Raw genomic sequence first — 24,788 nt, 5'->3', positions numbered from 1 at the left:
AAACAATCATTTATGACCTCAAATTAATAGTCTTTTTTAAATTATTTGTCTCACTGCAGAAAATTTTAAAAAGTGTGAAGGTGATTTATAGTGAAAAACTTGAAAGAAATGGTAGCCAGATACCTATAATAGCATAGATTAATGGACTTATGTCCAACTACATGTATGGCAGTTGGCACCTGCTATTCAGTTAGTTCTTTATTACAAAAAAAAAAAAAAACACTAATCAGTATAATCTGTGGTTTGTTGGTTGAAACTGTTACTAACCAAACATCCCTGCTCACCCACAGTGCTAAGAAATCTGACTCAGAGTCCGGTAACAGCATCAAGAAAGAGGCAAAGCGCAAGAGAGAGCCCTCGGTCAACTCCGATGTTGAGAAAACACCGCCACATTCACCAGAGGAGGAAGAGGATGATAGCGTTCAGGTAAAAAAAAAATCTCTGTTGCTAATCATTCTCCCTAGGGATTAGGTGAGGTGTAATTATTATTATTTTTTTGTTAGTCCTGTTGAAATTGTTGATCCTGTTGAAATCTTTGCAGTCTTTAGAACCATTATGTTCTGGCTGGTTTGTTAATGTCTCAGAACTCTTACATTTTGGAAACTTGCAACTTTTGAAAAACATTTTGTGTTGTGATTTTAGTATTCTGAAAATGTATAATTTTGTATGTCTGTGCTGACTACAGAAGAGACGCTCTAGCCGGCAGGTAAAAAGGAAACGCTACACTGAGGATCTGGAGTTCAGAATTTCTGATGAAGATGGAGATGACTCCCCAGGTCCAAAATCTCCAACCACTTCTGAGCAGCAGGTCGGTGCCATCTAAACTTACAGATGTGTGTTTTTGTGTTGAATTAGCATTTATGATTATGTTTGTTGCTTGGGTAATTAGGAGTCAACGTGACAGAGTTGGAAACTTGTTGATGTAACATGCTGTTTTTTAATATGCATGATGGATGTTCTCACATTGAGTGTGTCTTTCATTTCCGTGTATTGTAGGAGTTGCCAGATGCGGAGGGCCCTGTGGTGGAGAAGATCATGGGGATGCGCATGGGAAAGAAAGAGGTGAGCTGCGCAAAGCCTCTCACATGAGCTTTAACAGCTGCTCTCTACTGGATAAGGGCAGATTACACCTAACAGTTGTCTTCGGCTGACAGTAGTGGTATTAATCTGGCAAAGGCTGACAGCGCTGCTGAGCCATGGCCGGTTCAGAGCAAAGCCTGTGCGAGGTCTTGAGATGAAGCCATGTAAGAATAAACTGTCTCTCAGCGTGATTAATCCTAGCACCTTACACGCAGGCAGTGGCAGCAGTAGCGTGCAATGTTACTCCTTTGAAACAGCTCCACAAAACAAAGCTCCCCAAGCTTGCTGGCCAAAAATAATACACCGTGCACTGCTCTTAGTAGCACAGCTGCAAATGGGCTCCCGCCCGAGGAAATGGTAGGTTTGGCGTCTGCCGTAGCGCTGTGGTTTGGCAGGAAGCCAGGCCCCGGGTCAGATCCCTGTGAATGAGGCTGTGTGTGGTAGAGGAGATGAAGTGATTCATGACTCAGCCGTGCAACGCACTACTTGCTGGAGAAAGAGAATAGGAGGAGGATTGCTCTTTTGTCCTGGGGCATTAGAGTTAGAGAACAGAAATCAATGCCAGAATGCAAAGCTTCACAACTTGTTTGTCACAGGAAATGGGTTATACGTGTGATGGCTGGGTGGAATTTTCGCATAATAGTGATTTGTATGCTTCAAACATGTTATGAAAATTCTAATTTCAAACACCAAATAATGTTCCTGATTTGCTTTTGTTTTACAGCTGGAGTCGGGTGAAGAGGTGGAGGTTGAGGAGTTTTATGTCAAATTCAAAGGCTTGTGAGTGTTCAAAACGATCTACAAAGCCTGTCTAATTTGGCTCTTGCATAATGTTGAAAATTACAGAATGATCGATATTCCTTTCAGTCCTTTCAGACAAACACACTATGTTGGAGCAGCACTGTTGGTACTGTGTGCACAATCATGTAATCTTAGAAGTTAAACATTAATAGGACCTAATAGCCAAAAAGTGCAAACAAGCAACTGTTAGTGTACAGTGCTCCTATTAAATTATTATGCCATAAGCTGCTTCTCAAAGATTCAGGAAAGTTTAATACACTTGAATCATGGCCTGTCAATACACCTTTGAAAATAATTTATGGACACCTTTTCACATTTCCTTCTGTAGAGAAATATTATTTTTGCATTTCAACAAAAGAGAATGTACACTTATGTTTCCACAATTTTCCAAAAGAGGAAAAAAATAGAGATGGATTAATGCAGTCACTAGATGCCAAATTTACTGTCTTTCCCTCATCAGCTGTATTTTTAAACTCTATCACAGTAGTTTTGACTAGTTATTTTTTTAATGCAAGGATAATACAATACACAGGGTACTGTTATAAATATACATTGAATAGAAATTGAAACATTTGCTGGATTTACGCTGCAAAATTAGGGCATCATTACAGTCAGGTTCCTTTTGCATATGACCAAAACAAAAATCCTTACCATGCTCCTATATTAACAGGCTCAGTCCTGTTTATCTTTGGGTTTAAGTGCTCATTTATGCACAATAGTTTCTCTTTGAGATCACCCAGGGATTTTTCTCTTTCCTCAGTTCGTACCTGCACTGTCGCTGGGCAGATATTGAAGAGCTGGAGAAAGACAAGAGAATACAGCAGAAGGTCAAGAGGTTTAAAGCCAAGCATGCCCTCAGTAACTTCCTAAGTGAGGTTAGCATCAATCCTCCATTTTACTTGTCATCCACCATTTTGTTTTATTTCCCCCACACACACACATTTTATGGCCCTCACTGATAATGGTGGGGGTGGGGGGTTGTTGTGCTGGTATTATGATGGCTTTTTGAACAGTCTCATCCACGCTAAGGCAATAAAATGCCTCACTTCAAACCCTTATCTCTGTTGCACGCAATCTCCCAGCGAGACACTGCACATGCTGCCTAGCTCAGTTTACAAATTAAAGTAATTCAAGCTGTTGGGTTGAAATGTGTGCTGTTGAAGACTTTCATTTCTGGTGAGCCACACTACTCCACGCTACATTCAAAAGGGCTTTTCAATCAAACTAAATCCAGGTGGGGTTTTTCCCAGAGAGATTTATGCCAACCGCATCAGAAAAGCTGAGAAAATGTTCCACCAGGTAGATTCTGATTTAGAGGTTTGATGGAGTTGTCTCATTTGGTAGAGAAACCACCATTCTGCAGTGTTCCGTCTAACCAATCAATCGCACTCTCATTGTCAGATGGATGATGAGCCCTTCAACCCAGATTATGTGGAGGTGGACAGGGTTCTGGATGTGTCTGAAAGCACTGATGAAAATGGAGAGGTATGCCTTTTCTCTCATCCATCCGGTTCACTCATTCTCAACCATCTGTCTCTCAATACATGGATTGATTTATAGCTCTCTGAAGATGGGTTGCTACTTAAGTTATCAGATAGAACCCCCCCAATGTTAGAACCCTCTTTTGGATGACTCTTCTGTTGATGCTTGTTCTTGCAGCCTGTATCTTTGTACCTGGTGAAGTGGTGCTCCTTGCCCTATGAGGACAGTACGTGGGAGCTAAAAGCAGACATCGATGAAGGGAAGATTGAGGAGTTTAAGAGAGTGATGTTGCGTGATCCAGAGCTGAAGCGTGTGGTATGAGCTGGCACTCCTCTAGCTCTTTATTTTCTATTTTGAGTGCTGTGAGAGTGAGGGGAGAGGGCCATGTTCTTGTGGTTGCATGGGAACCACTAACAGGAATTGTTTTATTTGAAACAGGAACGGCCTCCCGCTACTGACTGGCAGAAATCGGAGAGTTCCAGAGAATATAAAAACAGCAATTCACTCAGGGAATACCAGCTGGAGGGAGTCAACTGGATGCTTTTCAACTGGTACAACATGTATGTATACGATTACTCAATCATCCAGCTTCACTGCTCACTCATACACAGGCTGAAGTCAAAATTATGGTGCCGCATTTTTAATGCCATTTGAATGCAGGGAGTTTGTAAAATGATTGCAGTTTCTACTTGAAAATGCATGTTTAGCAGTGCACGAACACTTACAATTAACTTGCACTCTTTTTTTCTGCTCTTAGACGAAACTGTATTTTAGCCGATGAAATGGGTCTTGGCAAAACAATCCAGTCCATTACATTGCTCTATGAGATATATCTGAAGGGAATTCAAGGTCCTTTCCTGGTGATTGCGCCTCTTTCCACCATTCCCAACTGGGAGAGGGAGTTCAGGACATGGACCGAACTCAACATAGTGGTCTATCATGGTAGCCAGGCCAGCCGAAAGACCATTCAGGCTTACGAGATGTACTACAGAGACTCACAGGTACACATTTTTTTTTATCACTGCATGGATATGGATCATATTACCTCGATTCTTCAGGGAGTTATTAGAGGTCATTTTTTACAAGATGTCCAGTTTCTACAGGACTGTGCATAAAGCTGTGTTCTCAAGGGTGCTTCATCATAAACTAAATCTCTCTTTCTGCAGAACCGGGTAATAAAGGGAGCCTACAAATTCCATGCAATCATCACCACGTTTGAGATGATCTTGACAGATTGCCCCGAGCTGCGGACTGTGCCATGGCGCTGTGTAATCATTGATGAGGCTCATAGGCTCAAGAATAGGAACTGCAAGCTTCTTGAGGGGCTAAAAATGATGGACATGGTTGGTGCCTCCACATCCACTAAGAAACCCATAATTTTGCTCCAAATCACTTGTTTGCCTGTCTTTGATCTTTTTGTCTCTTACTATTGTGCTGACATAAGTACATGAAATACTAGAAGTACTATAAGGAGCTTTACTAAATGCTGGGTTCCCACATTCATCGAAAACCTGGAAATATGGAGGTTGTTTTAATTGTATTTAGCCAATTGTGACATTTGTAGGCCAGGAAAACAAAGTAAAAGTTGTTAATTTGTATAGTGTATATGTGTATATATATATATATATATATATATATATATATATATATATATATTTTCACTTAATATTTCTTTTAATTAACCTGCTAGATATTGATCCTGTGTAGAATAAAACTTGAACACAAATCATAGTGAATTGTTCAGTTTGAGTCTATGGGCATTTACAGATCTGTAGCTCGTTTGATTTGTTCTGTACCGTGCTGTACAATGTTCATTTTCTTCTTGGTTCGGTTTTCTTTCACACGGATCGGATCGAGCGGTCCCTGCATTGGTTAATTTTTGTGCTGTTCTGAGATTTAAATCATTCATTGATATAGCAAATTGTATTGTTTTGGCTATGCAAAGGGTTGCCGCATTGCACAGAATGTGCTTTCCAGTCAGAGATTACGCTGCAAATACCCATCAGTCGGATGGATATGAGTTGTGAAATATATGGCATGTCGGGAGGTCTCAGACCGATTGTTTTGTTCACAATTGCCTAAACAAACCGAACTAAGGGAGAAAACACACCAGATTCTAAAACAAATGCTTCAAACGAGCCTGGTGTAAATTCACCCTTTGGCTCTAAATCTGTTGAACCAATTAATACATTTGGCCTGAATAATTAATTCGCAAATCAGTCTAAATTTGAATGTTTTAAAAACTCTCATCCAGTAATCACAGATGACTGGAAAGGGCATGGAAATTCATTAGCAAGTATGTGGGAACCCTGTAGATTGGCTCTTACTCTAAAATGACACTTAATTCTTTATATCCCATAGGAACATAAAGTCCTGCTCACTGGGACCCCACTACAGAACACAGTGGAGGAGCTTTTCAGTCTCCTCAACTTCCTGGAGCCAGATAGGTTTCCTTCAGAGGTCACCTTCATGCTGGAGTTTGGAGATCTGAAGACAGAGGAACAGGTATAGAATATTAACAGTTGTTAAGTCACCACACTCTGTTTAAAGCCCTTCAGAGATGGCTGGATAGATGGTCTCTGATGTATCTCAAATGCTGGTTTCAGGTGCAAAAGCTGCAAGGCATTCTCAAACCCATGATGCTGCGGCGACTAAAGGAGGATGTGGAAAAGAATCTTGCACCGAAAGAGGAGACCATCATCGAGGTGGAGCTGACCAATGTGCAGAAGAAATACTACCGTGCTATCTTGGAGAAAAACTTTGCCTTCCTATCCAAGAGTGGAGGAAGTGGTGGAGGAGCCAATGCTCCCAACCTGCTGAACACCATGATGGAGCTGAGAAAGTGTTGCAATCACCCTTACCTTATTAATGGTGAGTAAAAGTAAAACTGATTAACCCATAAGGAACACAAGATAAGGTGTGGTTCAAAATGTAAAAATAGATTTTTTTTTAATTTGGTAGCAGGGTGAAAGGGTTTGTTTTGATAACCTGTGTTTTGACTATTTCATTTGAAAGGTAAAAGCTTGCAACAATGTATTCAACAGTTTCTTTAGCCACAGCCAAACAGACATTTTACTGTTCTGTTCCTGTAGGTGCTGAGGAGAAGATTATGGATGAGTTTAGGGAGAGCCATCCCACAGACCACCCAGAATTCCACCTCCAGTCCATGATTCAGGCTGCAGGAAAACTGGTGCTGATCGACAAGCTGCTCCCCAAACTGAAGGCTGGGGGTCACCGTGTGCTCATCTTTTCCCAGATGGTGCGCTGTCTGGACATCCTGGAGGACTACCTCATTCAGAGACGGTAGGATGTCTAATCCTACAGCACTGCCAACAAATTGGAGAGCAACACAATTTGAAGATTTAAATGCTATCTAAAATGTTGGTGTAGAAATGGGAAATTAACGGAGTAATTTGGCAAGTACTTGAAGGGATAGTTAACCAAAACTGAAATTTATATCATGTACTCACACTCATGTTGTTTATTAGCTTCAGTCACCATTGACTGTTATTGTATGGGAAAAATGTTGCGGGGAAAGGCACAATGCAAGCCTCCATTAACTAACATCTACTTTTCTGTTTTTTGGAAGAATTAATTTCATACTGGTTTGAAATTTGTAAATAATCATGGAATTTTAACTTTTGGTTGAACTATCAATTTTAATAATTTTAACCTGTCCTAATTTTCTGCTCTCTAGGTATCCATATGAGCGTATAGATGGCAGAGTTAGAGGAAACCTCCGCCAGGCAGCTATTGACCGCTTCTCACGACCAGACTCAGACCGCTTTGTGTTCCTGCTGTGCACCAGGGCTGGAGGACTGGGTATTAACTTGACTGCAGCTGATACCTGCATCATATTTGACTCTGACTGGAACCCTCAGAATGACTTGCAGGTAAGCATGGATTCCTCACCATGGTGGACATTGTAATACACATGAAATGTACCAGACCTTTGTCGCAAGCCATTTTATTTTATAAAGCTTATTATAATAGAGCACTTCCAGCTGAGTTACTGGTTGGAATGCAGCTATCACATTATGCAACCACAGCCTTTTTCTATGATGTGTGTGTATGCAAGTCCTGAAAGTCTGTGTGTGTGTGTGACCATTTTGCGGTGTTGCCTTCAGGCACAAGCTCGATGCCACAGGATCGGACAGAGCAAGGCTGTGAAGATTTACCGCCTGATCACCAGAAACTCCTACGAAAGGGAGATGTTTGACAAGGCCAGTCTGAAGCTGGGATTGGACAAGGCCGTGCTTCAGTCCATGAGCGGGAGGGAGAACGCTGCCAACGGGGTATGAACTGCATCATCATTTTGTGGAGTTTCAGTAAAACTATATTCCAGATGGTTCATTAACCAAACATATTTTCCACATTTTGGCAGTCAGTGTATGGACCTCTAATTCCTGTGCACTGAGAGACTTATTTTCCTTTTTAGAGTCTGCCTTAATTTGTTCACTCCATGAAATACCCAAGAATATAAGAGTACATTTAATGAAATCTCTTTTAGGATAGCTAATTCATTACTATTTTTCAGGTTCAGCAGCTCTCTAAAAAGGAGATTGAGGACCTCTTGCGGAAAGGAGCCTATGGAGCTCTAATGGATGAGGAGGATGAGGGATCCAAGTTCTGTGAAGAAGACATTGACCAGATTTTGCAAAGACGCACACAAACCATTACTATTGAATCAGAGGGTAAAGGGTCAACATTTGCAAAGGTGATTACATTTAAGATAATTTTTTGGCTGTGGGTGCATTATATTTCCTGAAATCACTACATCAGTAACTACATTTCAATCCAAGATTTTTTTGTGGAAAATGTTTTGGCGCATCGAAAGAAAGCTAATTATTGCTAAAATTTCACAAGTGTCATCATAATATTTTTCAGATTAACTCTAGCGCATAAACTATGTTGATACTTCAAATGTCATGAAAAACTGGTTTGGAAACACTTTGTCGAGAAAATTGCCATTAACACAAAAATTGAGAGTGTCTCATGACCGAATGTACCCCAATCGTTAGCCTGTGTTTATCATGACGACATCATTTAAAGACAATTTGATTTGGTGTACTTGTTAAATGCATTAAGACCCTAAACAGAAAGTCTAATCTTGTCATGTTGGCTTGATCATGATTGATTATGGATTGATCTTAACAGCATAGCACAGTTCCGATGCTGCAAACATGACACTTCCAGAAGTGCCAACACAAATATCTCATATCATAAATTGTTTAGCTTTTTAAAAAATGCTGGCAAAATTTCCTGTATTAAATTAAATTAGCCTACCAAATGAATAAAGCATTAAATTAAATTATTACCATATTACAAAAATAATATTTTTAGACCTATATATGCCTTTTCTTTACACAAACTTAAATTAGCATTACCCAATTAGCATTGTTCTGTAGATTTAGAAAAGTCGGCTGAATGTTGTTCTCAGAATGTTCTACACTTTCAAGACTATAAATGTAAATTGCATTCATTCAGTTAAAAATTTGCTGGACAAATATGCGGTACATAATGCAGTTGTGATGGCAATACTTTAGATGATTGTTCAAAACAGCCTATTGAATATCAGGAATGTATCATATGTAAACCCTGATATTACACTGCATCAGTTTTTCTTTAGTAGCTGTGCACTCAGCATATGCACCTCGATGGATGATCTTCATACTAAGACCGAAAGTTTCCCCACTACTAGGTGCAGGCTGCCAGCTTGAACAGGGCCATGATGATTCGCTTTCGGGTCGGAACCGGTGGCAACCTCCGATAGGCTAATCATCAGGACCAATATTACAGTCCTATCAGAAGGGCAACTTCTCCCTTTTAATTGCAAAATTTAATTGCCTTTAACTTATGCGACAAAGTGTTTTCTAGGCATGACGTCATCATGCACACCATTTTTATCGATAAAAGGCCATTTGAATTGAAACCGCCAGAAGACGCATATTTCAGCAAAAAAAAAAATTTACGCATTTTCACTTTGTTGATGACAAAATAGTGCGAAAAGAGGTTTGAAACTAGACTAGTCATTATCTGTATACACTCACCTAAAGGATTATTAGGAACACCTGTTCAATTTCTCATTAATGCAATTATCTAATCAACCAATCACATGGCAGTTGCTTCAATGCATTTAGGGGTGTGGTGCTGGTCAAGACAATCTCCTGAACTCCAAACTGAATGTCAGAATGGGAAAGAAAGGTGATTTAAGCAATTTTGAGCGTGGCATGGTTGTTGGTGCCAGACGGGCCGGTCTGAGTATTTCACAATCTGCTCAGTTACTGGGATTTTCACGCACAACCATTTCTAGGGTTTACAAAGAATGGTGTGAAAAGGGAAAAACATCCAGTATGCGGCAGTCCTGTGGGCAAAAATGCCTTGTTGATGCTAGAGGTCAGAGGAGACTGGGCCGACTGATTCAAGCTGATAGAAGAGCAACTTTGCCTGAAATAACCACTCGTTACAACCGAGGTATGCAGCAAAGCATTTGTGAAGTCACAACACGCACAACCTTGAGGCGGATGGGCTACAACAGCAGAAGACCCCACCGGGTACCACTCATCTCCACTACAAATAGGAAAAAGAGGCTACAATTTGCAAGAGCTCACCAAAATTGGACAGTTGAAGACTGGAAAAATGTTGCCTGGTCTGATGAGTCTCGATTTCTGTTGAGACATTCAGATGGTAGAGTCAGAATTAGGCGTAAACAGAATGAGAACATGGATCCATCATGCCTTGTTACCACTGTGCAGGCTGGTGGTGGTGGTGTAATGGTGTGGGGGATGTTTTCTTGGCACACTTTAGGCCCCTTAGTGCCAATTGGGCATCGTTTAAATGCCACAGCCTACCTGAGCATTGTTTCTGACCATATCCATCCCTTTATGGCCACCATGTACCCATCCTACTTCCAGCAGGATAATGCACCATGTCACAAAGCTCGAATCATTTCAAATTGGTTTCTTGAACATGACAATGAGTTCACTGTACTAAAATGGCCCCCACAGTCACCAGATCTCAACCCAATAGAGCATCTTTGGGATGTGGTGGAACGGGAGCTTTGTGCCCTGGATGTGCATCCCACAAATCTCCATCAACTGCAAGATGCTATCCTATCAATATGGGCCAACATTTCTAAATAATGCTTTCAGCACCTTGTTGAATCAATGCCACGTAGAATTAAGGCAGTTCTGAAGGCGAAAGGGGGTCAGACACAGTATTAGTATGGTGTTCCTAATAATCCTTTAGGTGAGTGTATAAGCTTACAACCTTATCTTGCTCTTAAAATAGGGCTAACTAAAGAGTAAAATGTCTCTGATTTCACCATTTTTATTATTCCCCTACCAGGCAAGTTTTGTGTCCTCTGGGAACAGAACAGACATTTCTCTGGAGGACCCAGATTTCTGGCAAAAATGGGCAAAGAAAGCAGAGCTGGACATGGATGTGATCAGTAGCAGGGTAAGCTGCAACTTAATGGAGGAAAGGAGCTGGGGGGTAGTTTTAATGGAAGGCACTATAATACGTAGCACGTCTCTTATGTGTAGAGATGTGTGAGGGATTAATTACTGACGATTATTTATTGTTCCATTTAATGACTGTCATGCATTAGCAGCTCTCGACAGGCATCATATTCATATGTCTGAGAATTGATAACTAAAGATGGTTAGAATCCAGGTCTGGGTTGTTTCCACTACACTTAGTGGTGTCACTCATAAATATGCTATCTGAGCATAATTAATGACGCTTATTTCACAAGGCTAATAGCGCATGGAATGCTGCTGTAATCGAGCAAAGGCTAAATTGGTTAAACTTGGCTATGGGGAAGCATTTTCCATAATCACCACTGTTCTGTTCTCTCTTGAAGTGAAACATCATGTTAGGTTTACATAACAGAAGTGTTCTATCACAATATTGTTTTTTGCATGTGCCCTTAAGCAGAGGTCTTATCTTGCTGTGTAGTGGAAACATATATCATTGTGTTACCATAGCATAGAAATAAGTTTTGAAAATGCAGAACCCCTCTCTGCTGTCTTTAGAGCTTTGGAGAGAGCTTTCTAACCCCAGATCATATCTCTTATCAGAATAATCTGGTGATTGACACTCCACGGGTTAGGAAGCAGACACGTCACTACAGCTCTATGAAGGAGGACGAATTGATGGAGTACTCTGAGCTTGAGAGTGACTCGGAGGACAAGCCCATTCAGAAACCAAGAAGGCCTCAGGACCGAACTCAAGGGTACCCCCGCAGTGAGTGCTTCAGAGTGGAGAAGAACCTGCTGGTGTATGGGTGAGTGCAGTTTGGAAATATCACAGTAGGAATATATAAATTTTATTTACATAGCCTAGTACATTTTAAGGTTATCAAAAATGCATATATCACAATTGTATATCGCCATTGCACACTTAAGCATACCTTTAGGGCTATAATTTGTGGTCCAAGTCGTTTTTGAGGAAAAATCATCTGCTAAACGGCAACTAATTATACATGACCATATATGGCAACGTGTTGCCACGGCTGAGAAAAATCTCCATAACATTTACAAGCTCAAACTATTGCTGATAATGTATTCTGTCCCACTTCCACACGTTTTCCCACCTCTATCCATCAGACTTCATGTCATGTCCTTCAAAACCATAGAGAGAGCTTCTCCATTTCCCTCAATTGTAGCTCACCATGGAAACCAGCCTTGGCAGAAAGTCCACCCCAGTGCCATGAGACAGAATTTTCAGCTTCCTGCTTTGTTTCATTGTCATCCAAATACCCCTTGTCTTGTTTTCTATTTGGAAGAGAATATCTGGTAGCTCATAGCCCACCAGTGCAGTGGTCGAGTTTGTCATGCTTGCTTGTCCCAGGGCAGTGGCAGACGCGGCACTATCTAACTCGCACACAGTTAATTAAGCGCCAGGCTTGTGCACTCGGCACTAATCATGGCTGGCTGCACACACCATGTCTGACCAGTGACTTTTCATTCAGACACGTCTAGACCCCTGGGCTAAATGGCAAATTAGATCCATCAAGTCTGAGGGCTTTGTCTCTTCTGATGTTTTATTTTTTATTTTTGGAAAAGCAGTGTAGGGCTCTGAAATCAGAGCAGACCTCCCCCTCTCTTTCCAAAAAGCCCTGCAGGACTGTACTGATAGAGAGCTTGAATACTCCCATCAAGTAACAAATAAATCAAACCTTTGGTCATGCTCCATGCCAGCAAGTCAGTAGTATCTCCTTCAGTTTGAGAAAAATAGCAGTGATAGAGTAGTGCTGTGTTTAAAGGATCCTTACATTTATTATGATTATTTTGTTTTTTCTGACAACACATACACGTTTTTTTATTAGTTTATCTCAATGTCATGCAATTGACATTTCCTCTGCTTCCCTACAAAATCTAACAGAACTGAATATTGAATCTGGGTTCAAAAGAGCTTAATTTCTTGAAATAACTGAAGGGTACTTGAGGACTAAGGTTGTTGCATGTTTTGCTTGGAGCCTTGGCTAACATTTCTACTCTGCTGTGCATAGCTGGGGCCGCTGGGGTGACATCCTGTCCCACGGACGCTTTAAACGCCCGCTGAGGGAGCGAGACGTAGAGACCATCTGCCGCGCACTCCTGGCGTACTGCCTGCTCCACTACCGTGGAGATGAGAACATCAAGAGCTTTATCTGGGACCTCATCACACCTACTGAGGACGGACAAAGTCGCACACTGACCAACCACACTGGTAGGACACTATAACCTTGAAATTACACTCGGCCGTGTTGAGTTTGCATCATTCATCTTTCCTCAGTGGCTGTATATTTGTTATGTGCCTTTTATATTTTGGAGCAACCTCTTCATGGGCTTAACAAATGGCTTTTCTATGGTTTTAGGACTATCTACACCAGTGCCCAGAGGCCGGAAAGGGAAAAAGGGGAAGCCACAGGCTCCTCAGCCTCACGTGCCACAGGCTGATTGGCTTGCTGACTGTAATCCTGACATTCTCCTTCAAGAGGACAGTTACAAGAGGCACCTGAAACACCACTGCAACAAGTACATACAATTTTAGACTGCCCTTCCCTCCTTTCTGAAAAGTTCCATCAACATAATGTGGATCTGATTACAGGGGTCTCATGGTCATGGAAATATCAGGAGACTTAAAAATAGCATTTTCCAGGCCAGAAAAAGTACATTTCTATTGTGACGTTTTGTAGTTTACTGTAAGAGATTTATTTGGCTATATATTGCTTTTGTGTGTGTTTGTGTAGGCTATATATTGCTTTTTGTGTGTGTTTGTGTAGAGTAAAACTTGCTTAAGCCAACATGACAAGATTAGTCTTTCTGTTTAGGTTCTTTATCAATTTAAATGATGAACTTGTTAAATGCATTAAGTTAAACAATTGCTTCCTGATCGAAAAGACCATGCATGGAAATATGTTGGTCAAACAGTGTGGGAACCCTAGTTTAAAACCCAACACTGACAGTTCAGTTGGCCATTCGCTAAATTGTTTTGGTGTTCTTTTTGACTCCTATTCCAAGTTTGCTATTCTCAGAAGCAGGTGATTTTGAAGATATTTGAAGAGCTGTTCAACTTGAAAGTAACTGAAGCAAACTTTTGAATTTAGATGAACATGTGCAACTGTGAGCAACCGCTGTTACTTTCTGGTGCAGATGTTTCATTAAGTTGCTTGGCTCCTCAGTAGTTTAGCTTTGACTAATGAATGTCAGTTAAAATATGGCCAGCTGTAGAGATTCTGGCAAAAGAAAGAGTCCCATCTCTCTGGCAAAGTCTTCTGCCACATGAATGAGATAATGAATGACAGGCAATGAAGAATGTTTACATCGCTGAAATTAAAGATTTCGAGATCTCTCAATAATTCATAATTTTACTAATCAGGCCATGCATGATGATTTTGTCTCTCCCCCCCACATGTCCATTATGCCCCCTTGTGCTGTCGGCTTGCATCTTTTGTTTTTCGAGGCGCCTCTGGTTTCATTTGATAAATAATTTCTGTTGCAAGGCCAGCATTGTTGTGTCCAGACAGTGATGGGAGGGGTGAATGAAAACAAGCTTTACACTGCTGGCTTTGCTGTGTATCTAAAGAAAGGGAAAAGAGCAATAGCTGAGGAAATGTTAAGAGACGATAAATGCGAAGTGCTTAGACCGCCAACCATCTGCTCGCTGCACTGCAAACCTCTGTCTCTGTACATTTGGAGGCGTCCCAGTAGCACCTCCCCAACTTCCCTAACAGAGTTAGGAAGGAAATTAAAACGGAAGGATGAAGATAGTGGAGTTTTTATGTGTGGAGGGGAGGGGGGCTGCAAGGGTGGGTACGGGCGGCTCACCAAGCGCAGCGGCGCAGTGCCAGGCCAGGTGCCTGGCAGACCTGTTGGAAGCGGGTGAAAGGCGGCACACGCAGAGGTGATTATGTGCAGCCATCTGTCAGGCGTGGAGGCTGCCGCACAGTGTGGCTAATCAGCCCTGGCAGCATGATGGATGAGTCGTGGCACATGCCAAAGAGCTGCTGCTGCTGCTGCTACTGCTCCTGGCAAAGCTTAGAGCTGGCCAAACTTACTCTTTTGTTTTGTGCCTTTTCTCCTTCCCTTTGTCCCTATTCCTTTCAATCTGTGTGTGACTCTATTAACACCCAACTCATCTTCTCTCTCTTGCCCTTTTTATCCTCTTTTGCTCTCACTCTATCTCTGACAGAGTGCTGCTGCGGGTCCGGATGCTATACTATCTGCGACAAGAAGTCATTGGAGACCAGGCAGACAGAATCCTGGAGGGAACCGATTCAAGGTTGGAATCTCTCTCCATCCCTTCCACAGAATCCTGCCTGCTGTTATCTTTCTTCTCCCCAACCACCCAGATGTGCATGCATTTATAATGTGCAAACGTGATCATCATATTGATGCTCAAGTTTTTGACTAAAGTTTTAATTACTGTGAGGGGTCTTGTGTGTGCATGCAAGTGCACTGGGTTGAGATAAGCAAGTAGCACATATCTCTGGCCATAATCATGTTGCCCTTGAATAAACAAGGTGAGAAATGGCCCTAAATGTGAAAAAAATTGCTATGGTTGCATTTCCTACCAGATGTCTGCAGATAGACATTAATGCCGCACTCATTAGATTATGTGCTGTTGTGTCCATCTCCTGGTTTTAATCAGTTTCCCGGTGTTTGTTTGTATTGCGTTTACAGTAGGTTGGATATCTGGCTCCCACAACCTTTTCACGCTGAGGTCCCTACTGATTGGTGGGACCTTGAAGCAGACAAGTCCCTCCTCATTGGGGTCTTTAAGCATGGTAAGCTCCGCCTCTGTTCTATATTCACATTCTTCCAGAACTGCTGCTGCTGCTCTGATTGGTGCTGTCGTGTTGACAGGTGACTATAATTGTTAATGGTGACCTATTGTAAAATTTCCTAGAGATTGACTGGTTATATTTTCAAAATGGCTGATCCTGCACTAGATCGAGGATGGTGGGTAAAATGAATGGGGAAAGAGCAGAGATGAGCCTTACAGCTATGTAATCCATCATAGGCAACAGGCACCTCTCTGCACATTTTACTAACTTTGGCCCGTAGTGTTAAGAAGCATTCTGGGAGAACCTGCTAAATTCCTGGTTTGGGACGTGATTGTGTTTTCTTTCGTAAAGCTGTGCAGCTGTCCCAATTTATCTTTAGGGGGAAAATGGGACAAAAGCAGTATAAAGAGAGAGTGATTTTTCAGCTGCTAACTTTTAATTGTATCAAGTACTAAATAGCCCCTTTTTATTTAATAATGACTGCTGACTTTCACAACCAATATTAATCTTTGCACGAGGCTTTTGGATCTCACTGAGTGATTTTTTTTTTCCTGAATGTGTATACAGACCTTCTCTCTCCAGTCACTCCTGGTGCGCTGTGCTACCTCGTTAACTCAGCTGGCCTCCACACACTCCCACACACACGCACGCCTGTTCTTAATCATAATCCCAATTCAGTAGGGAGGTCTGGGGAGGAAGCAGGGAGAGGAAAGGTGGCAGGCCTGGATTGCAGAGGAAAGAATGATGGTCTATAAACCCCATCATGATTACAGTTTGGCTCGGGGCGCGGCGGCAGTTAGGAACAATGTGTCACCGCATAAATCCTAATTGAAATGTGATGTTCTAGCAGGGGAGGGGGGTGCTCGAGCACCGTCTGATCAGCAGCTCAGCTGAAGTGGGTCCAGCCTGCCAATCGCCTCCCCTGTTGTGCACTGTCGGGATCCGCAGGCTCAAATCTGTTCTGCTTGGGCAGTTTCAACGGGCATTTTTCTCTGGCTCTGTCTTTTTGTTTCTCCATCTTTTGAATGTTTTTGAAAGGATTTGACTTAGAAATATAAGAGGTTACTGCAGTATATGTTAGCTGTTGTTTTAAGCCTGATATAAGTTTATAGGACCTCACACAATGTTTTCCATGGACCCTATACTCTTCATTTTAAACTATATTTGACACCCATAATAAGCTCAACTTGTTTGTACTTTTGACATCACCAGGGAAATAATAGCCCCACAGCCCAGTCTATAATTGTGCATATTTTATGTTCACTGCTGCTCTTTTCTTCTGCTAGGCTATGAGAAGTATAACTCTATGCGAGCTGACCCCACCCTGTGTTTCCTGGAGAGGGTAGGCATGCCTGATGCCAAGGCCATCGCTGCTGAGCAGAGGGGAGCGGACATGATGGCAGATGGTGGCGAGGGGTACGTTTGGCCCAAAATCACAGCCCCAGCAAGAGGGACTCCTGCTTTTTCTCTCTGGCTCTCTCCCTCTTTCTTTGTCCCTCACCCATCTTTCCAGTTCTTTCTTTGTTTCATGTCCCACTCTAAAGGCCTACTTTTTTCCCCCCTCCCACAATAGAGAGGATGAAGACCCAGAGTACAAGCCTCTTCGAATGCCTTTCAAAGATGATTTGGATGTGAGTTCAGAAATATGTTAGGCTTAAAAATCTAGAATCAATATTGTGCATAGATGTATTGTCTAACATTGTTTTGCCACATCTTAAGGATTTTACAAACTCTCCTCTGGATGATAAAGATGATGGCATTGATGGTGAGAGTGGAGAAGGTATTACTCCATTTCCATTGCTCAAAGTTGTCGTCATATCATACTTTTAATATTTACTCGTCTGTGCTCATCATTTACTTCTGTTCGTTCAGCTCCTAAGGCTGGTGAAAATGGGAAGGCAGGCAATCTTTGCTGGCCACCAGCTTCAGCTCTGACTGCCCGATTGCGGCGCCTCATCACAGCCTATCAGCGTACTCATAAACGTGAGCAGTTAAGGCAAGAAGCTGTGACCAAACCTGACCGTCGTCGTCGACGCCCACGTGATGACATCCTCTCCATGGTAACAGAGGGAGGGCCTTATGCTCCAGATGGGGCGATGGCTTTTCTGGCTGAAGGAGGACCTTTCATGTCTAAGGGTTCACCTTTCATCCCTGACGGCGCTGCCCTGCTGGCTGATGGAGCTGCCTACTTCAAAGAACGTCGCCAGAGGTGAGCCTACTCAAGAGGAAGTCTTTTTTATGTCAAGTTTGTGACGGTCTAAAAGTGCCTCTATTCGTCCATATGAGGACAATTTTACTGACAACCTTTTAAACATTGCTGTGCAATTGAGAATGTTATACATTAGATCTTAAGATCTTTTCATATAGCAGGGAAAGTTATTCCATAATTATTTGGTCATGCAACACCTCATCTATGTTTTCCACCATCTGTTTTCCAGATGGACAAGACGTGAAGAGGCCGATTTCTACCGTGTGGTGTCCACATTCGGTGTGGTTTGTGACATCCACAAACAGTGCTTTGACTGGTCACAGTTCCGTGCTATTGCCCGTCTAGATAAGAAGACTGATGAGAGCCTGGAAAAATACTACTTCTCTTTCGTGGCCATGTGCAAGCGGGTGTGCCGGATGCAGCTCAAAACAGAGAACGGTAAACACCTCCCTTTGAAAATAGCGATGTAATGTGTCCTATGAGTAGATTTTTAAAGGCACAATAGAACTAATAATGAGAATTAGTCAAATTAGACTTCATCCCCTGCTTCTCAACAATTTTCCCTCATGTGGTTCAGATTTTATTTGCCTTGGTCCCAAAGTTTCTTTTTTTTTCAGTGTGCCCACAACCCCTACCCTTTAATAGCTGCATTTGCTTCTCCTTTTATGTCTTCATGTTCATGTTTTGTAATATCTAAAAAATGTTGCTGTTGATTTTATTTTATATATATATATCTGTCTAAATAACTCTTCCTTTCTACTTATAGAGCTGCCAGACCCCACCCTTATCATTGACCCCATTACAGAGGAGCGGGCCTCACGGACACTCTATCGCATTGAGCTACTGCGGCGGATCAGGGAGCAGGTGTTGCCACACCCTCTTTTGGAGGAGAGGTTGAGTCTGTGCCAACCCAGCCCTGACCTCCCGGCCTGGTGGGAGCCTGGACGTCATGACCGAGACCTCCTGCAAGGTGCCGCAAAGCACGGCGTCAGCCGCACAGACTACCACATCCTCAACGACCCCGAGCTAAGCTTCTTGGAAGCCCATCGGAAGTTCACACAAGGCAAGGGTGCAGAACTGCCCATCACCTTTGATTCCCTCACCCATCTGGCCTTGGTCAAAGATGATGAGGTGAAGGAAGAGCAGACCGATAATGTGGTGCCCAAGGCGGAGAACAGTAACAACACTGTAGAGGTCAAAGAGGAGAAAGCTGAAGTAATGTCTCCTAAAGAGGAAGTGAAGAAAAAAGAGGCGTTGGCTAAACATCTAGGTCTTAAGCAAGAGCCCAAAGAGAAGATGGATGTGGAGGAGAAAGAAGGTAAAATGGAGGTAAAGACCACCAAGGAAGAGCAGGGTAGTCCTGAGGCTGGCTTGGCCGAGGAGGTAAAGCCCATGGATCAGGAGCCCACAGACACACTTCCTACTCTTGAGGCTAAAAATACTCAAGAGGAGGAGACTAATCTATTTACTGGCAAATCCTCTGAAGATGAGGAAGATAATATGGATGAGGATGACAAATCAGAAAAGTCTTCACAAGCTGAAGGTAAATAATAGTCTGTACTGCATATATTATGTCTGTTTTTTGATAAATGCTTTCAGCATGTTTTCTATCTATAGATCAAACCAGTTGTAGACCATGGTGCTGTTTTTCTTTTCTCTAAGGAAAAGATTACTTAATTTTGTACGATTCTGAAGCCATCACATATGCTTAAATTGATTTTACCAGGAGTTTCAGAAACCACTAAAAAGGGGGGCTTGGGTAGCTCAGCGAGTATTGATGCTGACTACCACCCCTGGAGTTGCGAGTTCGAATCCAGGGTGGGCTGAGTGACTCCAGCAAGGGCTCCTAAGAAACCAAATTAGCCCGGTTGCTAGGGAGGGTAGAGTCACATGGGGTAACCTCCTCGTGGTCACGATTAAGTGGTTCTCACTCTCAGTGGGGTGCTTGGTAAATTCAGCATGGATTGCGGAGAGTAGCATGAGCCTCCACATGTTGTGAGACTCTGCTGTGTCATGCATAGCAAGACGTGTGATAAGATGCACATATTGACTGTCTCTGAAGCGGAGGCAACTGAGACTTGTCCCCCGCCACCCGGATTGAGGTGAGTAACCGTGTCACCACGAGGACCTAGTAAGTAGTAGGAATTGGGCATTCCAAAATGGGGAGAAAAGGAAATAAACTTTTATTAAAAGTGTTTTTATTATTGTTGTTGTTATTTGCAGCTGGAGCAGCATCTGAGAGGAAGAATTTCGATGAGGAGAGTAATGCTTCTTTGAGCACTGCTCGTGATGAGACTAGAGACTGCTTCAGCATCGATGATGTGGAGCCTTCAGCACCTCAGATGTTCAGTGAACACTCTCTCTTCTCTTTCTGGCCTAAGGTTAAAGAATCAAGCTTAATTCTGTCTTTAATTTTAGTCTATATTATTTGTATTCAACAAATACATTTATTTTTCCATTCTAAAATATATCAAATGTAATCATATATAAACATATCTACCTCTTACACTCATCTAACATCACTGTTGAATTTGCATGTAGTTACAGTATGTAGTTTGCCACAAAATTGACTAAAGATAACTTGATGAAGGCAAACTCAAAGCTTTGAATGGGAAATATAATCTGATTCATAGTTATGTGCGGTTTCACATTTAGAGTTTATTTCTCAATCAACAGCAGAATTGCATTAAAAGCAAGCAGTGGAAACCTGAGCTGAGAAATATGTAGAAAATGAGATGCCCTTTGAATACCCTCTAGTTCATTATGTATGTATACACGTGTGCACACACACTCACACTCTTGTGCTCCTCTTTCTGTGTTTGTACTTCAGGACAGGGTAATGATCAATCGAATGGACAACATCTGTGAAGCGGTCACGAAGGGCAAGTGGCCTTCTAACAGGAGGCAGTTCTTTGACTTCCCAGGCTTGTTGCCTGGCTACGGCTCCATGACAACGGACAGCCCCCTGCAGAGGCAGAGTCTTGGTGATATCTCAATGGTGGGTCAGACAAGCTATAGTGGCAGTGAGGACCTCACCATGTCACCACAGGTCAACAAGGCAAGTCCTGCCCATAACATTGTCTTCTTTATACCATATGTTTCATGCTTGTGAGTGGCTGTAGGGAAGTTTGCTGCTCCCGGGTCCTAATGCCTGTCTTACGCAACCTATGTCAGGCTAACAGTGTGACTTTTGTTATTTTTTTTTCTTGCAACACAATTTGGAACCGGTGCAACTTATATTCAGGTTTGACTTGATTTCTGGAAAATATGGTAATTAGTTCCATTTACTTCAAGAGCTGTCTGAGAAGTACCCTCTGATTTTTCTTCTTGATCAGCAGGATGACTTGAGTCTTTCAGTACCTCGGCAGCGCAGACGCAGGAGGAGGAAGGTTGAGATTGAGGCGGAGCGTGCTGCCAAGCGCAGGAACCTGATGGAGATGGTAGCCCAGTTACGAGAATCCCATGCTGCTGAAGGTCAGGCTCAGGCCATGGACTTGACCAAGGCCCTGCATGGTATGTCCTCCTCCTCTGCCTTCCCTGGATCCATGGTCTCGTCCACAGCCCTGAAGGCACAAATGGAGCTGCTGCAAGCAGGTTCTTCCTCCAGACCAAGGGCCAATGGCTCTCTACTTGATGCTGAACTTCCCAACCGGAGAAAGAGAGGCCGCAGGAAAAATGTAGAGGGCTTGGAGCTGCTCTTCATGGGAAAAAAGAGAGCACAGCTCAATGCTGTACGTATCATACCTTTTTTTTTTCTACTTTAGAGGATGTGTGTGAAACTGTGTCCACGTGGCATATCTATTTACTACACATCTGTTGAATGCATCGTACCATTCTTTTTTTCTAATTTTTGCTTTCTTTGCAACTACAGGAAGATTCCGATGGGACCAAAGCTTTTATGGATGGGGCACATATGCCAGGACAAGCACACAGACACATTTCATCTCCGACACAGAAGGCCCCTGGTGATGGCCTAGAAGAGGGAACCCATCTTAAAGGGGAAGATGGATCCAGCACAAAGGACCTTCGGGAATGGCTCAGACAGCACCCCACCTACACTATGGATATGCCTGGATATGTACCAGTGAGTGTCTATGTGCAACCCTGTTTCCAATGGATTTTTTTTAATTTGGATGTAAATGTGCAGTTTCTCTTACCACTTCTCTATTCTTATTTTTCAGAAGAATGAGGACCTCCTACTTTCACAGTTTGGAAAGCCCAAACAGAAAAGACACCGCTGTCGCAATCCCAACAAAATCGACATAAACACTCTGACCGGGGAGGAGAGGGTCCCTGTTGTAAACATTAGGAACGGAAGAAAGGCAAGTATTAGAATAGTTAATGAAATAATCTAGGTTATTTCTCCCAAAATATTCTTTACACTTTCCTCTAATATTTGTCACTTATTTGACAACAGATGGGAGGAGCCATGGCCCCTCCAATGAAGGATTTACCACGCTGGCTGGTTGAAAATCCCGAATTTGCCATTGCTCCAGATTGGACAGATATTGTGAAACAATCAGTAAGGCCTACAGTGATGTTGATTGTATAATTTAAGTGCAAAATTGTTAGTTTTGTTGTGTAAAAAAATGCATATTCTTACCCTTTTTATGTTTTCAGGGCTTTCTTCCCGAGTCCATGTTTGACCGTCTCTTAACTGGGCCAGTTGTCAGAGAGGAGGGCGTGCGCCGCAGAGGCCGGCGACCGAAATCTGAGATCGCCAAGGCAACAGCAGCAGCACAGGCAGCTGCAGCCGTGGCCTCCACCTCCGGTGTTAATCCTTTATTGATGAATGGGTTGTTTGGAGGTATGGATCTGACCAGTCTTCAGGGCCTGCAGAATCTTCAGAGCCTCCAGCTGGCCGCAGGTCTCATGGGCTTTCCCCCTGCTCTAGGAGGAGGAGCAGATGCAAAGCATGCTGCAGCTATGCTGCCTCTCATGCTTCCAGGCATGGGTGGCCTACCCAACATGTTTAGCCTGGGTGGGCTGTTTGGAGGAAACCTAGCCGCAGATGCCACAGCCACCAATGGTGCCTCGGGGACAGAACAGGCTGATCCTGAGGAGAAAACTAAGCCCAAGAAAGATGTTGAGACCAAGGAGGAGGGAGAGGAGAAGGACAAGGAATCAGAGAAACCAGCTGAAACTAAGTCTACTGAGGCTACAGGAGATACTGCTGCGCTCGCTGCTGCTGTGGCTGCCGCCACCGCTGGTATGTCTACCAACGCACTGGCCTTCAACCCTTTCCTGCTGTCCACCATGGCCCCAGGTCTCTTCTACCCATCCATGTTCTTACCGCCCAGCCTTGGTGGCTTGGGCCTCCCAGGCTTCCCTCAAGCTTCTTTGGCTGACCTCCAGAGCACCGTGTCAGGGGCCTTAGGGGCCACCGGCGAGGACAAGGAGTCCAGTAAAGGGCCCAACACAGATCAGGACCAGAATGCCTTCACAGCTGATGTTGAAACTGCTGACAACACACTTGAAGACAGTGACTCAGAGGAGAGCCAGAACAAGACAGCTGATTCATCAGTACTAGATGATGACCTGGCAGGACCAGCTGATGAAATGGACTCCATTGAGGGTGGAATGGATGAAGATGATGACAATGATGATGATGATGATGATATGGATGATCCTGCTGATGAGGAGGACAAAAGTGACTAAAAACTTAAGGCCTTCTAACATTTACCCAGGGCTGAGGAAACCCAGTCTGAAACTCTTGCAGAATGGTTAGTCCAGTTGTTTACATGCCAACTCAATATCCAAAACACTTTTGAATTTGGTTGTTTGGTTTTCGTTGACTGGTAATGTAAGAGAAAAGCAAATAAGCTGTCTCTGTAACCATTAGCATAGCCAGGGATGAAGCAAAGAGAAGTAGAGTTGTGCGGATGTCAGGTTTTTTGTTTTGTTTTTCCCTTTTCTTTAAGTCTTTGGCACTGTGTGGTGCCTTCTAGATGAGATGGAAATGTCCTGAAATATAAAAGGAATTAATCGTTCCAATAGTGCTATGCTGCTCTCTCTTTTATTATAATATTATTGTTTTTTTCTTTCTCTCTACTGTTGATAATGTAACGATGAGTAGCATCTCGTAATATTCAGTGATGTACAATTTAACGGCATTAAGACACTCTCCGCTGGTGAGAAAGGATCATGGTTTTTGTTGTACTGTTCTGCTGAGAGGAGCAGGTGAAGTTCTCACATATCATAGCCTACACTCAGACTGTTCCCAGTCTCTCACACTGACAATCCAAATGGGTGAGGGGACCTCTTGACCTGTGGAGAGCAATAACGAAGGCAGCTTTTGAATGTTAAATTTTACTCGACTAAACATCGGAAAGTGTGGAAAAAAATTACATGAAATAAATTTCTGCAGTCAAAATTGTCTCATTGTATCCATGTTAATGCACTGGTATAAGAATAAAATCAGGTACCTTATCTATTTGAATAGGCTTTTGTTACTTTAGCCACAAAGCTGAACAGCATTACCTCAATTCTAACTAGCCTTGAAGTTTACAGACATAAATGTTGTAAATGTTTTTGGGTTGTTTTTGTGCGTCTTTTTTTTTTTTTTTTTTTTTTCTGATCCATCATGTATGATGAACTGTAAATTGCTGCCAACTGTAGTAATGATGCTTTTAATAAAAGTGACTCACAATATTCGCCTAGGAAACCAAAACTGTGTTTGTGTAGCTCTGTGGGGATGTGAAGCAACATTTGGTGCCATATCCTTATAACAATGAACATTTTATATGTTGCCTAACTGAACATATTCAGAAGACAATAACATAAGATATTGTTAACTCCCTTCACATTGTCAGTTTTATCTGTATGGAATTAGAGGTATTTAAAGTAATATTCTGCATTCAATACAAGTTAAAGCTCAGTCTACATCATTTTTGGCTTAATGTTGATTACTAAAATAATTTCGACTGGTCCTTTTCTTTAAAA

At 42.6% G+C, this 24,788-nt stretch overlaps 1 protein-coding gene across 3 annotated transcripts in view; it reads left to right on the top strand.

The window, feature by feature from the left end:
* The window catches only part of LOC127644945 (chromodomain-helicase-DNA-binding protein 7-like), a 65,120-nt gene extending 40,615 nt beyond the window's left edge, over window positions 1–24,505 (top strand). The window contains exons 4-38 of one of the 3 annotated variants that reach the window (XM_052128399.1): window positions 291–426; window positions 686–808; window positions 997–1,062; window positions 1,805–1,860; window positions 2,642–2,756; window positions 3,283–3,366; window positions 3,541–3,678; window positions 3,802–3,923; window positions 4,121–4,364; window positions 4,530–4,706; window positions 5,725–5,868; window positions 5,970–6,234; window positions 6,456–6,666; window positions 7,061–7,256; window positions 7,491–7,658; window positions 7,901–8,080; window positions 10,711–10,821; window positions 11,445–11,650; window positions 12,878–13,077; window positions 13,226–13,385; window positions 15,043–15,132; window positions 15,534–15,637; window positions 16,924–17,053; window positions 17,211–17,268; window positions 17,357–17,417; window positions 17,510–17,846; window positions 18,076–18,284; window positions 18,613–19,389; window positions 20,070–20,227; window positions 20,677–20,904; window positions 21,185–21,577; window positions 21,718–21,930; window positions 22,028–22,168; window positions 22,264–22,368; window positions 22,467–24,505. In XM_052128399.1, the coding sequence (XP_051984359.1) occupies window positions 291–426; window positions 686–808; window positions 997–1,062; window positions 1,805–1,860; window positions 2,642–2,756; window positions 3,283–3,366; window positions 3,541–3,678; window positions 3,802–3,923; window positions 4,121–4,364; window positions 4,530–4,706; window positions 5,725–5,868; window positions 5,970–6,234; window positions 6,456–6,666; window positions 7,061–7,256; window positions 7,491–7,658; window positions 7,901–8,080; window positions 10,711–10,821; window positions 11,445–11,650; window positions 12,878–13,077; window positions 13,226–13,385; window positions 15,043–15,132; window positions 15,534–15,637; window positions 16,924–17,053; window positions 17,211–17,268; window positions 17,357–17,417; window positions 17,510–17,846; window positions 18,076–18,284; window positions 18,613–19,389; window positions 20,070–20,227; window positions 20,677–20,904; window positions 21,185–21,577; window positions 21,718–21,930; window positions 22,028–22,168; window positions 22,264–22,368; window positions 22,467–23,504 (7,144 nt within the window). In that variant the 3' untranslated portion in view covers window positions 23,505–24,505. Of the gene's footprint in view, window positions 1–290; window positions 427–685; window positions 809–996; window positions 1,063–1,804; window positions 1,861–2,641; window positions 2,757–3,282; window positions 3,367–3,540; window positions 3,679–3,801; window positions 3,924–4,120; window positions 4,365–4,529; window positions 4,707–5,724; window positions 5,869–5,969; window positions 6,235–6,455; window positions 6,667–7,060; window positions 7,257–7,490; window positions 7,659–7,900; window positions 8,081–10,710; window positions 10,822–11,444; window positions 11,651–12,877; window positions 13,078–13,225; window positions 13,386–15,042; window positions 15,133–15,533; window positions 15,638–16,923; window positions 17,054–17,210; window positions 17,269–17,356; window positions 17,418–17,509; window positions 17,847–18,075; window positions 18,285–18,612; window positions 19,390–20,069; window positions 20,228–20,676; window positions 20,905–21,181; window positions 21,578–21,717; window positions 21,931–22,027; window positions 22,169–22,263; window positions 22,369–22,466 lie in introns of all 3 variants that reach the window. The other 2 variants (XM_052128400.1, XM_052128398.1) reach the window with 2 other exon arrangements.
* Window positions 24,506–24,788: the final 283 nt, after the last annotated feature.

The sequence above is a fragment of the Xyrauchen texanus genome, chromosome 6 (assembly GCF_025860055.1).
Source record: "Xyrauchen texanus isolate HMW12.3.18 chromosome 6, RBS_HiC_50CHRs, whole genome shotgun sequence".
Classification (NCBI taxonomy): domain Eukaryota; kingdom Metazoa; phylum Chordata; class Actinopteri; order Cypriniformes; family Catostomidae; genus Xyrauchen; species Xyrauchen texanus.
The sequence above is the reverse complement of the archived record's forward strand: the minus strand, read 5'-3'. Positions and strand labels throughout refer to the sequence as shown.